Genomic DNA, 16,254 nt, shown 5'->3' with positions numbered 1-16,254 from the left:
TTTTTGAGACAGTCTTGCTCTGTCGCCCAGCCTGTAGTGCAGTGGCACGATCTCAACTCACTGCAAGCTCCGCCTCCTGGGTTCCCGCCATTCTCCTGCCTCAGCCTCCCGCGTAGCTGGGACTACAGGCATCCACCACCACACCCGGCTCCCTTTCTGTACTTTTAGTAGAGATGGGGTTTCACCATGTTAGCTAGGATGGTCTCGATCTCCTGACCTCGTGATTCGCCTGCCTTGGCCTCCCAAAGTGCTGGGATTACAGGCATGAGCCACCACGCCCTGCCTTCCCAATCTTACAGACCAAATTATTTTAGCAAAACAAAATAACTTCTAACAGTCAGTTTTCACTAATCTCGTTTTCTGAGGAGCTAAGAAATACCAAAAGGTTTTATCAGGTGTTTGAACTGTGATGTTTTAAAATAGCCTCACTTGCCTGTATAGATGGTCACCCACCAATTCATGTAATTTTTGGTTGACGTCGAATATATACTTGAAAGTGGTCATAATTTAAGAAAAACACGACTGACATTTTTACAAAGGCTCTCTGCCTATCTGCTTTTTTCCCTCAGTTTGTGGACTATCAGCCCGTACAACAGGAGGGCGTATATATGGAGGGCAAAAGGCAAAACCTGGTGATTTTCCTTGGCAAGTCCTGATATTAGGTGGAAGCACAGCAGCAGGTGCACTTTTATATGACAACTGGGTCCTAACAGCTGCTCATGCCGTATATGAGCAAAAACATGATGCATCCTCCCTGGACATTCGAATGGGCGCCCTGAAGAGACTATCACCTCATTATACACAAGCCTGGGCTGAAGCTGTTTTTATACATGAAGGTTATACTCATGATGCTGGCTTTGACAATGACATAGCACTGATTAAATTGAATAACAAAGTTGTAATCAATAGCAACATCACGCCTATTTGTCTGCCAAGAAAAGAAGCTGAATCCTTTATGAGGACAGATGACATTGGAACTGCATCTGGATGGGGATTAACCCAAAGAGGCTTTCTTGCTAGAAATCTAATGTATGTCGACATACCAATTGTTGACCATCAAAAATGTACTGCTGCATATGAAAAGCCGCCCTATCCAGGGGGAAGTATAACTGCTAACATGCTTTGCGCTGGCTTAGAAAGTGGGGGCAAGGACAGCTGCAGAGGTGACAGCGGAGGGGCACTGGTGTTTCTAGATAATGAAACACAGAGGTGGTTTGTGGGAGGAATAGTGTCCTGGGGTTCCATGAATTGTGGGGAAGCAGGTCAGTATGGAGTCTACACAAAAGTCATTAACTATATTCCCTGGATCAAGAACATAATTAGTAATTTTTAATTCGCATGTCTGCAGTCAGTCAAGGATTCCTCATTTTTAGAAATGCCTGTGAAGACCTTGGCAGCAACGTGACCTGAGAAGCATTAATCATTACTATGAACATGGCAGTTGTTGCTCCACCCAAAAAACAGACTCCAGGTGAGACTGCTGTCATTTCTCCACTTACCAGTTTAATTCCAACCTTACCCACCGACTCAAGGGGAATAAGCTACGAGTGATAGAACCTTTGCCAACCCAATGTAATGTCATTGCTCAAATTATATTTCGTTACTTTAAAAGGCCAGTCTCTTTTCATACTGGCTGTTGGCATTTCTGTAAACTGCCTGTCCATGGTCTTTGACTGTTTTTAAACTTGTTCTTATTGATCTCTGTAAGTACTTTATATATTATAGCAGTATTGATTCAAGGATAACCTTGCATCTTTTCGGGTAGGAAGGCTGGAAACACGGTACTTCAGCCCAGGTACTGACTAAAATTTCCATGTAAAAAACCAATACCACAAAATGGTGGGATACAATTATTCACTTATCAAATTGTCAGACAAAAGGAACGTGAATAGTAGTACTGTTTCATATTGTTAAAGACAACATAAACTTCCCAAAGGACTATTTGGCAATACATTTTAAGCAAGACCAGGCATGTTCAGGGAGAGTGGCAGGCCAGACTGGCAATACATTTCAAAAGCCCTTAAAAAGCATGCATAACCTTTGACTTAGCAATTTCAATGCTAAGAATTTATTTTAGCATTAAGGATATTCCCAGCAATTGGAAATAACCTGAATAATGTTCAAATTCAGAAGACTGAATCAAAACGTGGCATTTCCACAAGATGAAAAATGGCATTAGAAATAAGTGGTGACATTCTAGAGAAATCTGTGACTTTTCCCCTTTACAATGAACATGAAATACCTGGGCACAGTGATGCCTAACAAGAGCACAGATGACACAACAGTTGAGCCAAGTACAGAAACACTAATACACAGTTAGGAGCTGCTTTGCTCGTCCTCAACAACAAAATCATTCTTACTATTACACGTTCTCTCTTGGATTACGGAGTAGTTCCTACTTTTTCCTACTAAGGACAAAACTTAAATGCTGATTTAACCTTAAAAATCTCATTTGATTTTAGCTGGCTATTCCTTCCTAAAAGGTTTTAACAGCTAACATTCAAGTTTTTTAGTCTAACAGTTAACATTCCATGTAAAAGTTTACTGTGAGTCTTGGCCTCATTTCTCTGGTGCATATAAAGTATAAAGTACAACTTCTTGAGACTCAATTTTTATTTTCTTTCTTTACACTCAATTTTTAAAGGTAACTTTCCAGCATCTGTATGTCACATATAAAAAGAAATCATGTTTTTCCAGTAAGACTCCAGACACTAAACTGTGGTGTCAAAAAAAAATTTTATTTAGCTGGTTCAAAAAATTTTTTAGAATGAATGCATTTAGATGACCAAATAGATTTTTAAAAACAAATCTTTGCCAAATAGTTTAAGTACTTCTAAACTTCAAAATCTTTTTAGGGTAAAATAAATACCCATATCTATGCAGTACCATAAACATGTTAATAAAAGGCTACTCAACATTGAAAGCCTTCTAGACCAGTAACTGAAATTTACACAAGTGTAAAGAAGGGATTAAACCATGCCGTCGACAAGTTAACTTACCCCTGGGCTTCTTGAAGGCTTGTCAGTTTAGTCTTTGGAGGTCCCCGAGTACCATTTTAAGTGTTACCATGTTACTGCTGCTGAGTAATAGTGCAAGTGCTAAAATGCAAAATTCAGATGGTACAGGGTTTGGAAATCATGCAGATTTAGATGCAGATAAAAAAAAAATTAAAACAACTCAAGATCCCTTTACAGAGGAAACCAAATAATGAAACAATGTGGCGATTACAAGTCTAAAGGATGACTTCATTTATAAATGTTTAAAACATGTAACTTGCAAAACGACAAACCTATTTATCATAATCTAATTAGGTAAGGGCATTAACTACTAACACAACAAATGTCGCATTCTTCCAACTAGAAAATGAGCTCGACTCTCACAGAATTAGTTACAAAAAAGTACAACAGAGAATCAACGTTATTGCTTTTACATACTTAACAATGCATTGTGAGAGTCTGAGTTTTGTAAGCAATTTTATTCAACTTTATTCAATGTTACCACATTCCCCCACCTCCTGGAGGACAAAGCCCATTCCACTTATCACTTCCAGACAGACAACCCACCCTAATTCTTAAAGCTATCAGGCCTCTTAATGGATTTCAGGCACAAGATAATTTGTGGTTTCTTCTACTTTATCCCTATTGCAATTAATTCCACTTTTCAAATCCCAAACTAGGAAGGTACTGATATTCCCTTTTCAATTGATATGCTTTGCTACAAAGCATTAGAAAATAATCAACATTTTGCCCACTCTCCCAAATAATCTTTTTAGAAGGAATGATTTCCCAATGGAGATTTATACAGGCCATGTAAATAGAACATCACCCAAATGCACAGAGGCACTAAGAAAAAGCCGGAGGGTACTGCTTACCATTTTAGGTGCGGTCACCCAGACTTATTCAAAACTAGATTTCAAAAGAAAACAAAAAACAAAAAACAAAAACAAAACACTTTTCACTTTGGCCAATGCAAGAACAAATACCAATTAAGTCTGGGTATCAGGTGTCAATGCATGACAGGTGATGAATCCATTTGACTTGAGACAACTTTTCAAATAAGTTTATTTGAAGCAAAATAAACTACTGCCAAGAAACTTTATGAAAGTTCCATCTCAAAAGGGTCAAAAAAGGGGAATTAACTGCTATGAATTCTTTGCATTCAGGGCTGCAAAACAAAGACACATATTATTTAAATCAGTTTTATTTAAGAATTTCCAACAATGACAACTCTTATAAAAAGCATCCAAGCACAGGACACAGAACTGCAGCAAACAGCATTCTTATGGGTAGCTAACAGACATTAGAACTTCCACCCTTCTTTGTGACACCTGAGCTCACTGGTGAACTCTGCTTCAAGTCCTCCTGCAAAGCACACCACAAGCTCAGTCCATGTTCTCAGCCCATCAGCTTCAGTTCACATTGCCACACTTACATATCAGTAACAGAAGAGAACACACACCATACAGCATTCACAGCAGTTGACAAAGGGGTAGGGGGAGTACAAGTATCATTTCACTTAACACATTCAACTAATGTGGGTTATCTAAGAACAAAAACTCACTTAAAGTCTTCCAACAGATGTGGATGTCCTTTGAATGCAAAAAACATTCGTACATTATTTGCTATCATTGCTCTCTGCACACTCTCTCACCAAAGCCACAGGATTGAGAGACACATCTCGCCAAGTTAAAAAATATCCATTATGCACCACCAAGTCTCTGCACGCGCTCTCTCCTTTTCTCGCTCATACTAGCCTTTCATGCCTCGGCACCACCATCAATCCCACACAAGGTTTCAAAAGTTCAAACAGCCTTCTGGTTCCATATCACAGCCTTGCGTTCATAGCGTTGATACGACTCCATGAAATAAAGAGTAGCGGATAAAAATGGGACACCCACCGTCAAAGACGCGGCCTGTGATGCGTGATGACGAATTCTTGAATGAGAAAGCATGTAGACAGAAGTATTCCTATGGCAGAATATTTACAGCACTACTTTCAATGAAGTGCTTCTTCCATAAACATTTGAAATGAGATGAACTGCAGAGATTAAATGAAGGCTTCATATTGTACTTTTGTATATGAGGGGAGACAAGTGTTAAAAAACAAAACAAAAGAACCAAACACTGTGACACCATGATCTCCTAAAAGGAGATTTTCTTAAGGAAAAAAATCCATATGGTGGGGTTCAAATTAAAACAAGGGGTAAAGAATGTAGTTCTAATCAATGGTTTCCATTTTGAACATGCAAAGAATTCACTTGACAAGTCCAGGGATAAAATATTACAGGAGAAACCTTTTGATATCAATTGTAGTGTGTTGGTTTACCAATCAGGCAAACAGCAGTTCACTTTCAACCACTCAATATTTCAACCTTTCATGTAACAAAACTTATAAAATTCCTTTAGCTCTTCCTTTTTCTAAAGAAAAATGTCAAAAATACTGCTGAATATACTCCACACTGAACAAACCAATTTTGAAAATTCTTAGTACATACCTATTTTACAATATACTTACCATGAGTTTAGAAAAATTTGAATTCCCACCATTCTATACCAACCAACCACAACCCCACTGCCTACATTCCCCAGCCAGAAGACTTAGAATCCATGCTTGAGCCAAAGCCTCCATTAAAACCACTGCCCGACCCTGCATTTGATGCTGATCCCCAACCAATTGCTGCACCAGAATTAGAACCACTATAAGAGTTATTTCCAGAACCGAAGGCCTGGTTTGGCTCCCTCTGCATGTTGCCTTGGCTTTGGTTATTACCCGATGGGCCTGACTGGTTCTGCTGGCTGGCTAACATGCCCATCATACCCCAACTGCTCTGTAGTGCTGCCTGGGCAGCAGCCATCATGGCTGGATTAATGCTGAATGCACCAAAGTTCATCCCACCACCCATATTACTACCTTGATTGTTTCCCAAACCAGCTCCACCCCCTCTGCTATTACCAAATCCACCCTGATTCCCAAAGCCACCTGGATTACCACCAAATCTTCCACTTCTTTCTAACTGTCTATTGCTATTGTGCTTAGGTTCGGCATTGGATATATGAACGCTGATTCCTTTAATGATCAAGTCCTCTCCACAAAGAGACTGCGCAATCTATAAGAAATAAGGGATGTAAACAAAGAAGATTAAACCATGGATTCATACATTTAAAGTAGCAACAAAACTTAGATTACACGCATTAATTTATCTAAAGCCAGAGGAAAAATAATTAATGAATGCTCATTTCATTTAAACCCCCAATACAGCTTTTAGTTTTATTAATAGCAGCAGTGATATTTCCGTCGATTTTCAAAAGACATAGGCTGGACATGGTGGCTCATGCCTATAATCCTAGCGCTTTGGGAGGCCAAGGTGGGAGGACTGTGTGAGGCTAAGAGTTGAAGACTAGCCTGGCAGCCTGGACGACACAGGGAGACCCCACCTCTATCAAAAAACCCCCACAAAATGCCACATTAGCTGGGCATAGTGGCATGTACCTGTCCTAGCTACTTAGGAGGCTGCAGCTGGAGGATCCTCCCCTGGAGGCTGAGCCCAGGAGTTCTAGGGTATAGTGAGCTTTGATTACACCACTATGTTCCACCAGCCTGGGCAACACAGTGAGACCGTCTCAAAAAAAAAAAAAAAAAAAGGGCCAGGAGCGGGAGCGGTGGCTCACGCCTGTAATCCCAGCACTTTGGGAGGCTGAGGCGGGTGGATCACCTGAGGTCACGAGTGCAGGATCAGCCAGACCAAAACAGTGAAACCCCGTCTCTACTAAAGATACAAAAAAATGGCCAGGCGTGGTGGCTCACGCCTGTAATCTCAGCACTTTGGGAGGGAGGCTGAGGTGGGTGGATCACCTGAGGTCAGGAGTTTGAGACCAGCCTGGCCAACACGGTGAAACCCTGCCTCTACTAAAAATACCAATAAATTAGCTGGGCGTGGTGGCAGGTGGCTGTAATCCCAGCTACTTGGGAGGCCGAGGCAGGAGAACTGCTTGAACCCATTAGGTGGAAGTTGCAGTGAATGGAGAACGCGCCACTGCACTCCAGTCTTGTTTTGCAACAAGAGCGAAACTCTGTCTCAAAAAAACCCAACAAAAAACGGTATGTAACATTCCCAAATGCCACATACTGAAAACTATCTAAAGGTATATTTACTTTTAGATTTCTTAAAAATATTACATTTGGGTTATCAGATACAGGTATCACAAACGTCTAGGCCCATACACCCTACATCTTACAAGGTCAGAAAACTCAGCTAAAACTAGCAATTAGCTGGATGGGAAATGTTCAAGAGAAATTACCTAATTACCTGGGACATATTTTTTTTTTTGAGACAGTCTTGCTCTGTCACCAGGCTGGAGTGCAGTGGCATGATCTCAGCTCACTGCCACCTCCACCTCCTGGGTTCAAGTGATTCCCCTACCTCAGGCTCCAGAGTAGCTGGGACGACAGGCGTGCACCACCATACCCAGCTAAATTTTTTTTTTTTGTATTTTAACAGAGACGGGATTTCACCATGTTGGCCAGGATGGTCTTGATCTCCTGACCTCGTGATCTGCCCACCTCAGCCTCCCAAAGTGCTGGGATTACAAGCATGAGCCACCACGCCTGGTCAGGACATATTGTTAAGGAGAAAAATACCTGATCATCTGCAAATGTAACAAAGGCAAAGGCCCTGAACGGCTTGGGGATGAAGACATCCATCACATCCCCGTACTGAGAGAAGAACTCCCGCAGCTCATCCTCAGTCATGTCCTCCGTACAGCGCCCCACAAACACTTTTCTGCTTCTCAAAGGCTCATCTTGGCTTTGCTGATCAAATCAAAAGGAAGAAAAAACACTCAGAAATATGTTATGAACAATGAAAAAAGCATTAAGGTAAGGGATATAACAAAATCATTCTGCCTTGGATAGCAGTGAATCATTAAAAAGTAGACATACCCTTAATTTTTTGCATCAGCATTTTTTTCTTATAAGGCTTCAGTGAAGACTAACGTTTTAAGTTACAAAAGTACAGAGTCATGCATCACATAAAGATGGACATATGTTCTGAGAAATACGTCATGAGCCACTACACAATTTCATCATTGTGGCCAGGTGTGGTGGTGAACGCCTGTAATCTCAGCACTTTGAGAGGCCGAGGCGGGTGGATCACCTGAGGTCAGGAGTTCAAGACCAGCCTGGTCAACATGGTGAAACTCCAGCTCTACTAATACAAAAATTAGCTGGGTGTGGTTGCAGGTGCCTGCAATCCCAGCATCTTGGGAGGCTGAGGCAGGAGAATCATTTGAATCCAGGAGATGGAGGTTGCAGTGAGCCAAGACTGTGCCTTTGCACTCTAGACTGAGCAACAAGAGTAAAACTCCGTCTTAAAAGAAAAAAAAAAAGGCTGGGCGCAGTGGCTCACGCCTGTAATCCCCACACTTTGGGAGGCCAAGGCAGGTGCATCACCTGAGGTCAGGAGTTCGAAACGAGCCTGACCAACATGGAGAAACTCCATCTCTACTAAAAATACAAAATTAGCCAGGCATAGTGGTACACGCCTGTAATCCCAGAAGCTCGGGAAGCTGAGGCAGGAGAATTGCTGGAAGCCGGGAGGCAAGGAGGTTGCAGTGAGCCAAGATCGCACCACTGTACTCCAGCCTGGACGACAAAGTAAGACTCTGTCTCAAACAAACAAACAAACAAACAAAAAATCGTGGTTGTGCAAACATCATATAAACCCAGATAGCACAGCCTACCCCACACCTAGGCTAGATGGTATAGCCTATTGCTCCCAGGCCACAAACTTCCAAGTTACTGTACTCAACACTGTAAGTGACTGACTGTAACATGATGGTAAGTATCTGTGTATCTAAACATAGAAAGGATACCGTAAAAACAGTGTTATAATCTTATGGGACCACTGCTGTACACGTGGTCTGCTGCTGACTGATGAACTTTGCCATGTGACGCATGACTGTATTTGGATTTGAGAAAATCAATAAATGCGCAATCTCCTGGCAAAGATGATGATGTTCCAAATAAGCAAATGTTATTTGTTTGCTTGGAAAAAGTTAGGCCGTTATAACAAGATTAATGTATGTATTCTGATTATCTTTATGTTTTAACATATAACTATGTAAGAAACTGTTAACTTGACAAATAATCTTTCCTCTTTTCCATGCATAACAAAAAGAAAAGGAAGAACAAAATGAACAAAGCTTTCGTTTGGAGAAGTAATAAACTAAATATTTCAAACAAGCATTAAATATTCAACATGCATTAAGGGCCAAAGACTTCAACAAGACAAAAGGATTTCACGAACACACCCTACCACTATCTTTTCTAAGTGTGTTTACATTTTATCTTACAATCTTCTAAGGAAGTTGTCAGCAAAATATCCCAAAGCACAGACCCAAGTACCTTAGAATTAGGAAGTTTACAGTCACACCATCGTCCATCTATCATATGTCGCTGTGACATTACTTTCACCTGTGTTTCATATTCCGTAAAACGAACAAAGCCAAAGCCCTTTGAATGACCAGTCTTAAGATCTTTCTTGACCTAGAAAGGATGATTTAAGTTTACTCTAAAAGTACACATACACACTCCAAGCCCAAATCATAGTTCCTTAAAAAACAATTTGAATGGTTTCAACTGGATGCAGTTGTTTAAAACTTAAACCAAGTTAGTCTTCAGAGTAAAAACGAGGTTAATATTGAATCCATACCGTGTTAACAACAGAGCAAAACTCACTTAAACAACAGAAATGTTTTTGAGTTCTTAAAAAAAAGAAAGATGGGGCCGGGCGTGGTGGCTCACACCTGTATTCCCAGCGCTTTGGGAGGCTGAGGAGGGTGGATAACTTGAGCACAGGAGTTAAAGACCAGCCTGGGCAACACAGTGAAACCCTATCTCTACAAAAAAACACAAAAATTAGCCAGGTGTAGTGGCATGCGCCTGCAGTCCCAGCTACCTGGCAGGCTGAGGCACAAGAATAGCTTGAATCCAGGAGGCGGAGGCTGCAGCAAGCCTAAACTGCACCATGAGAGCCTGACTGACAGAGCCAGACCCTGTCTCCAAAAAGGAAAGAAAAGAAAGAAAAGAAACTGAGTCTGGATTATGTTGGCCAAGATGGTTTTGAACTCCTGGCCTCAAGCAATCCTCCCACCTCAGCCTACCAAAATGCTGGGATTACAGGCATGAGTCACCCCAAAAGGATGTTATTTTATTTTATTTTATTTATTTATTTTTTGAGACGGAGTCTCGCTCTGTCGCCCAAACTGGAGCGCAGTGGTCGGATCTCAGCTCACTGCAAGCTCGCCTTTCGGGTTCACGCCATTCTCCTGCCTCAGCCTTCCGAGTAGCTGGGACTACAGGCGCCTGCCACCTCGCCCGGCTAGAATTTTTGTATTTTTTAGTAGAGACGGGGTTTCACTGGGTTAGCCAGGATGGTCTCGATCTCCTGACCTCGTGATCCGCCCGTCTCAGCCTCCCAAAGTGCTGGGATTACAGGCTTGAGCCACCGCGCCCGGCCAACAGGATTTTAACAGAATTTTAACAGAATATCTTAGAATGAATTCAAAGATAAAAAGCTATTATCACTTAATTCCCTTAAGCCTTCATGCAACAATAGGATTTTACAATATTGAAGGCAATAATATAGAGTACAAGATATATGTATAAATACAACAAATATTGGAAGTATCATCTGTGTAACAGGAAGTACAGTGCCATTAAAATAACAAGAATATGGCCGGGCACGGGGCTCACACCTGTAATCTCAGCACTGGGAGGCCAAGGCGGGTGGATCACCTGAGGTCAGGAGTTCAAGAACAGCCTGGCCAACTGGTGAAACCCTGTCTCTACTAAAAAATACAAAATTAGCCAGGCATGATGATGTGCGCCTGTAATCCCAGATACAGGAGGCTGAGACAGGAGAAATCGCTTAAACCCGGGAGGTGAAGGTTTGCAGTGAGCCAAGATAGTGCCACTGCACTCCAGCCTGGACAGCAAAGTGAGACTTGGTCTCAAAAAAAAAGTAACAAGAATGTGGCTAAGGCATCGTGGCTCAGCACACTGGGGTTGAGGCGGGAGGACAGTCTGAGCCCAGGAGTTCGACACCAGAGCACAGGCAACATAGTGAGACCCCATCTTTATGTATACCAATAAATAAATGCCAGATGCTCATTCACTGTAAAGAAAACCTGTTTGATGCAATCGAAGTTTACCTGCACCATAAGAACTTCTCCGAAGGTACTAAAATACTCTTTCAGGTCCTGTTCAGTTGTTTTCCATGGGAGACCCAACACTATTAAATCGGATGTTTTCTGGACTGCTCTTTTCACTTTCACTGCTGATGAAGCATCTGTCTCATCCATTTTTCTTTTGTTATCTAAATAAAATGAGCAGAAACCTTTTAGACTTAGCACTTCTTTAAAAACACTACCTCCTACATCTAGAAATGAGAAGCAAAAAGAAGACTCTTAAGAAGAGTAAGACACTGAAAACTTGGCAGGTGATTTTTGCTCTAGAGGACAGAATAAAGGCTTAAGTTTAGTGTCTGAGGTGCTTTTCTGGTGAAATTCAGTGATTTCCAATTTTGTTTTTTGTAGTACTTCCAGATTACAATCTCTCTCTCTCAAAAGGTTTATCAAAACAAAAATAATTCTACTTCACTTTGACTTAAGTATCAGCAACTTGTATCTCCTGATGTAGATTTAACTTTTATCTTTCCTAAACATTCAACAAATACACAGCTTTTGCAATAAAACGGAAAATGAGGCACAGTGGTGTGTATGCCTGTAAGTTCCAACAACTCAGGAGGCTGAGGAGGAAGGATGCCTTAGAGTCCAGGAGTTTGAGGCTGCAGGGTGTCTATGAACAGCCACTACAATATGCCTAGGCAACAGAGCAATAGCCCCCATCTCTAATTTCAAAAAAGAAAAAGAAACCAAAAGTTTGGCTTACTTAAAAAAACATAACCGGCTGGGCGTGGTGGCTCACACCTGTAATCCCAGCACTTTGGGAGGCTGAGGCAGGTGGATCACAAGGTCAGGAGTTCAAGACCAGCCTGGCTAAGATGGTGAAACTCCATCTATGCTAAAAACACACAAAAAAATTACCTGGGCTCGGTGGCAGGCGCCTGTAATCCCAGTTACTTGGGAGGCTGAGGCAGGAGAATTGCTTGAGCCCAAGAAGCAGAGGTTGCAGTGAGCCAAGATTGTGCCACTGCACTCCAGCCTGGGCAAGACTTTGTCTCAAAATAAAATAAAATAAAATAAAATAAATAGATAGATAAAAATATAAAAATTAGCCAGGTGTGGTGGCAGGCGCCTGTAATCCCAGCTACTCAGGAGGCTGAGGCAGAGAACTGCTTGAACCCCAGAGGTGGAGGTTGCAGTGAGCCAAGATCGCGCCACTGCACTCCAGCCTGGGTGACAGAGCAAGACTCCATCTCAAAAAACAAACAACAACTAAAAACTCCTACATAACCTTAACCTTAGACTATTTAGAAGAGAAAGGGAGATAATTTTTTTTTTTTGAGACGGATTCTCATTCTGTCACCCAGGCTGGAGTGCAGTAGTGCAATCTCCCCTCGCTGCAACCTCTGCCTCCTGGGTTCAAGTGATTATGGAGTGCAGTGGTGCAATCTCCCCTCGCTGCAACCTCTGCCTCCTGGGTTCAAGTGATTACGGGATTCTCCTGCCTCAGCCTCCTGAGTAGCTGGGATTACAGGTGTGAGCCACTGTATCCGGCCTGGTGAGATAAATTAAATGACATTTTTTTCTTTTTTTTTGAGACGGTATCTCGCTCTGCTGCCCAGGCTGGAGAGCAGTGGCACCATCTCAGCTTGCTGCAACCTCTACCTCCCAGGTTCAAGCAATTCTCCTGCCTCAGCCTCCCCAGTAACTGAGACCACAGGTACAAACCACCGCGCCTGTCTAAGTTTTGTATTTTTAGTAGAGACGGGGTTTCACCACGTTGGCCAGGCTGGTCTTGAACTTTGGACCTCAGGTGATCTGCTCACCTCAGCCTCCCAAAGTGCTGGAATTACAGGTGTGAGCCACTGTACCCAGCCTGACATTTTAAATTTGGGTAAATATTAATCTATAACCGATGGCTGAAGAAACAGCATACTAAAAATCCCCAGTTTACATTAATTATTATTATTATTTTTTGAGATGAAGTCTTGCTCTGTCACCCAGGCTGGAGTGCAGTGGCGCAATCTCAGCTCACTGTAATCTCTGCCTCCCAGGTTTAAGGGATTCTCCTGCCTCAGCCTTCCGAGTAGTTGGGACTACAAGGCGCCCGCCACCACGCCCAGCTAATTTTTGTTTTCGTTTTTCTTCTTTTTGTTTTGAGACGGAGTTTCGCTCTTGTTGCTCAGGCTGGAGTGCAATGGCATAATCTCTATTCACTACAACTTCCACCTCCTGGTTCAAGCGATTCTCCTGCCTCAACCTCCGGAGTAGCTAGGATTACAGGCACCCACTACATCCAGCTAATTTTTTGTGTTTTTAATAGAGATGGAGTTTCATCATGTTGGCCAGGCTGGTCTCAAACTCTGACCTCAGGTGATCCACCCACCTCGGCCTCCCAAAGTGCTGGGATTACAGGTGTGAGCCACCGTGCCTGGCCCTAAAGTTTTTCTACACATGTAAAAGAGTGTCTTGCATACTGACCAAATTTGATAGACTTTGTTGCAATACCAAGTTATAATAAAAGCAACACACAGATCGACTATTAACAGTACACTACTCCAAAATGCGAAAATTAGCTATTTCTTTGGCACACTTCTTAAACTTCATGCTTCCTTTTCTTAGATTTAGAACATCAGTGGTAAGAGGCAGCGAGAAGGATAAGACCAGAACCTCGAAATTGTAATTGGAACTACACTAATTCAAGATTTGGCTACTGCAACTGTTTGTTCATTTAAGGGAAGAAATGAAGTCACATGTGCCGAATGAATGATGTAAGACCAAAAGGACAATGATCAAATCCAAATACTGGAGCCCTTCAGAAGAATCTATTTACAACACTGATAGAAGCGCAAAAGCGTAAAACATTATTAGTAATTCCTTAAATTTGGCATCAACTTGGCAAAGTTTATTCAGATATTTTTTAAATACATCGCTTTCTCTTTTAAAATGATCTATAATCCCCAGTTTCCATAAATTTAGACTCATGGTCTTCCAAACTTGTCTCATAGTGAAGTTCAAGGAAATACTTAAGTTACAGGAGACATTCTGCCAGGAAACGAGGCTAAGATCCATGGATGAGACACACACCCGACCACACTTCAGCATGATTACAAAACCAAATAGTAACAAACCTTTCGGATAGTTGACAACATACACCAGATTTCCCCAGCCAGCATCGGGGGCATGCAGAATTCCTTCTACCAGTCGGACACCTCTCATACATTGAGACACTGGATTCCTGTAGCGAAGCCCACACGCCCCTGGAAACTGGGCTGTGACCGTGGACAGCAGCACCGTCCCATCATCTTCCGATGGTATTTCAATGGGCTCATCGTTCTCATCTTCGGTTACCCGAATATATTCAGACATCTTTCACTTTTCTTAAAGGGAAAAGAGATATGAATGAACAACATTGACGTCACAGTAACTGTTTTCTTATAACGATAATACCCAAACCATGTTAGTGTTCTGACTTCCAGAAAAATTGTCTGGATTCCTACATGCATTGGTTATCTCTGAAAAATGACGAGGTGAAGGTAAGGGTAGTGATTTTCCCGTCAAAATCTGATGCCTCGCCAGTTCATTCATTCAAAAAACTTTCCCTGAAGGCTTATGATGCGTCAGGTACTGAAACTGAGTCCAACGTGGCTTGCTGGTTACAAGCTGGGGTATGCAAGGGAACAATAAACAGTAGCTATTTTATGACCATCGTGGAAGTCGTTAAGTAATCCTGAAGGTAGGGGAAGAGCCTAAGTGGCTGCGGCATGGGCGTGATGGGTCCAAGTCGATTTTCCTAAGCAAGAGATCCATCAGCTGAACCTGAAGACTGAATATGGGCAGTGAATCAGGTGTAAAAAACAGGAGAAAAGTTCTTCTCTGTTCCTCATTTCGGAGCTTCCGGGAGCTCTGTGAGCCCGAGCCGCAAGGCCGGCGGCGACAGGTCCTGGAGGAGCTGGCCGCCGCCTCCCAGAAGCCCGCGCGTGCCAGCCGAGGGAGGAGTTTCTCAGCGCGGCCCGGGGTGGGGCGCAGGAGCACCAGGCCCGAGGTGACAGCGTCCCTCGGGGTACAAAGTACCGAAGGCTCCGGCACTGTCCGGGTCCGGGGCCAACCTCCGCCTCAGCCTGCGCGGCACCACGGGCCCGGCTCCCCGTTTCGGCACCAGCGGCCTCCCTGTGCCCGTACCTAACGACGCTCCCGCGCGAGCCCGCTCGGGCAGAACTAGGCCCGGTCTCACGACTCACATCCCTGGGCAGGGGCCGAAGCCGCTGCGTCCGCCTCGGGCAGCCCCAATGCGGGAGCCGAAGCACCTACGGCATCCTCAGTGAGAAGGCTCCGCGACTCACCCACTAGGCCGCTGCTGGGAAGCCCGACAGGGACACCGAGGCAGCGACGGACCCAAGCGCAGCCCAGCGACCGCTTCGCTCCCACAAAATGGCGCTAGGGCCGCCTCCTTCCCCCCGCCCACCGGCGTCTTCTCCCACCGGTTGCCCGTCCAGAGGTGGAAGGCTCCGAGGAGAGCCACGATGACCCTCTCCCCAGGGACTCAGGCTGCCTCTTGGAAATTCGAACCTACAGAGAAGCTCTGAAAACTAAAATAAAACCAGGACCTAGGCCTGAAAAGCTGAAGATTGCAAAAAGTGTGGCTGTATAGGCGCTGACCTCCCCCCATGTAACGTAGCAGATGGTTTCGGCCGACCAACCGCCGGCCCAGGTCTCGGTCGGAGCTCGCGCACTTTCAAAGAGCGCGAGAGTAGCGCAGAGTCTCGGCCAGCAAGAGCGGAGCGGAGCGGGGCGGGGCGTGGAGGGGGCGGGGCTCTGGATGCCGGGCCCAGTCCACTTGGGAGGCAGGGTAAAGCCTGGATCTCTTTTCTGAAAGGCGGACTGGTGCGTCCTCTCCTCCCTCCGCCAGCCCACCTCCAAACCTGGAAACAATAACTTTGTTCTAAATAATAGCAGTAGGGCCGGGCGCGGTGGCTCAAGCCTGTAATCCCAGCACTTTGGGAGGCGGATCACGAGGTCAGGAGATCGAGACCATCCTGGCTAACACGGTGAAACCCCGTCTCTACTAAAA

The 16,254-nt window shown here is 43.7% G+C and overlaps 2 protein-coding genes across 3 annotated transcripts in view; one reads left to right on the top strand and one right to left on the bottom strand.

Annotated features, from left to right (window-relative positions):
* MASP2 (mannan-binding lectin serine peptidase 2) overlaps positions 1–2,244 on the top strand; it is a 22,842-nt gene extending 20,598 nt beyond the window's left edge. Inside the window, exon 13 of the mRNA XM_011935803.1 lies at positions 570–2,244. Within this exon, the coding sequence (XP_011791193.1) occupies positions 570–1,333 (764 nt within the window). The 3' untranslated portion in view covers positions 1,334–2,244. The remainder of the gene's footprint in view (positions 1–569) is intronic.
* A 473-nt stretch (positions 2,245–2,717) lies between these two features.
* On the bottom strand, positions 2,718–15,604 carry TARDBP (TAR DNA binding protein). Of its 2 annotated transcripts, XM_011935802.1 has the most exons (7): positions 15,527–15,604; positions 14,315–14,563; positions 11,211–11,374; positions 9,403–9,543; positions 7,639–7,809; positions 5,989–6,106; positions 2,718–5,037 (listed from the first exon to the last, which is right to left on the bottom strand). In XM_011935802.1, the coding sequence occupies exons 2-7, from the start codon at positions 14,550–14,552 to the stop codon at positions 4,982–4,984; spliced, it is 888 nt and encodes a 295-aa protein (XP_011791192.1). In that variant the 5' UTR covers positions 14,553–14,563; positions 15,527–15,604; the 3' UTR covers positions 2,718–4,981. The 2 variants fall into 2 exon arrangements, with proteins under 2 accessions (XP_011791192.1, XP_011791191.1); XM_011935801.1 differs by lacking the exon at positions 9,403–9,543 and having other exon boundaries at positions 2,718–6,106.
* Between the last annotated feature and the right edge of the window lie 650 nt (positions 15,605–16,254).

This window comes from Colobus angolensis, unplaced genomic scaffold (genome assembly GCF_000951035.1).
Source record: "Colobus angolensis palliatus isolate OR3802 unplaced genomic scaffold, Cang.pa_1.0 Scaffold149, whole genome shotgun sequence".
NCBI lineage: Eukaryota > Metazoa > Chordata > Mammalia > Primates > Cercopithecidae > Colobus > Colobus angolensis.
This window is presented reverse-complemented; position numbering and strand designations above follow the sequence as displayed.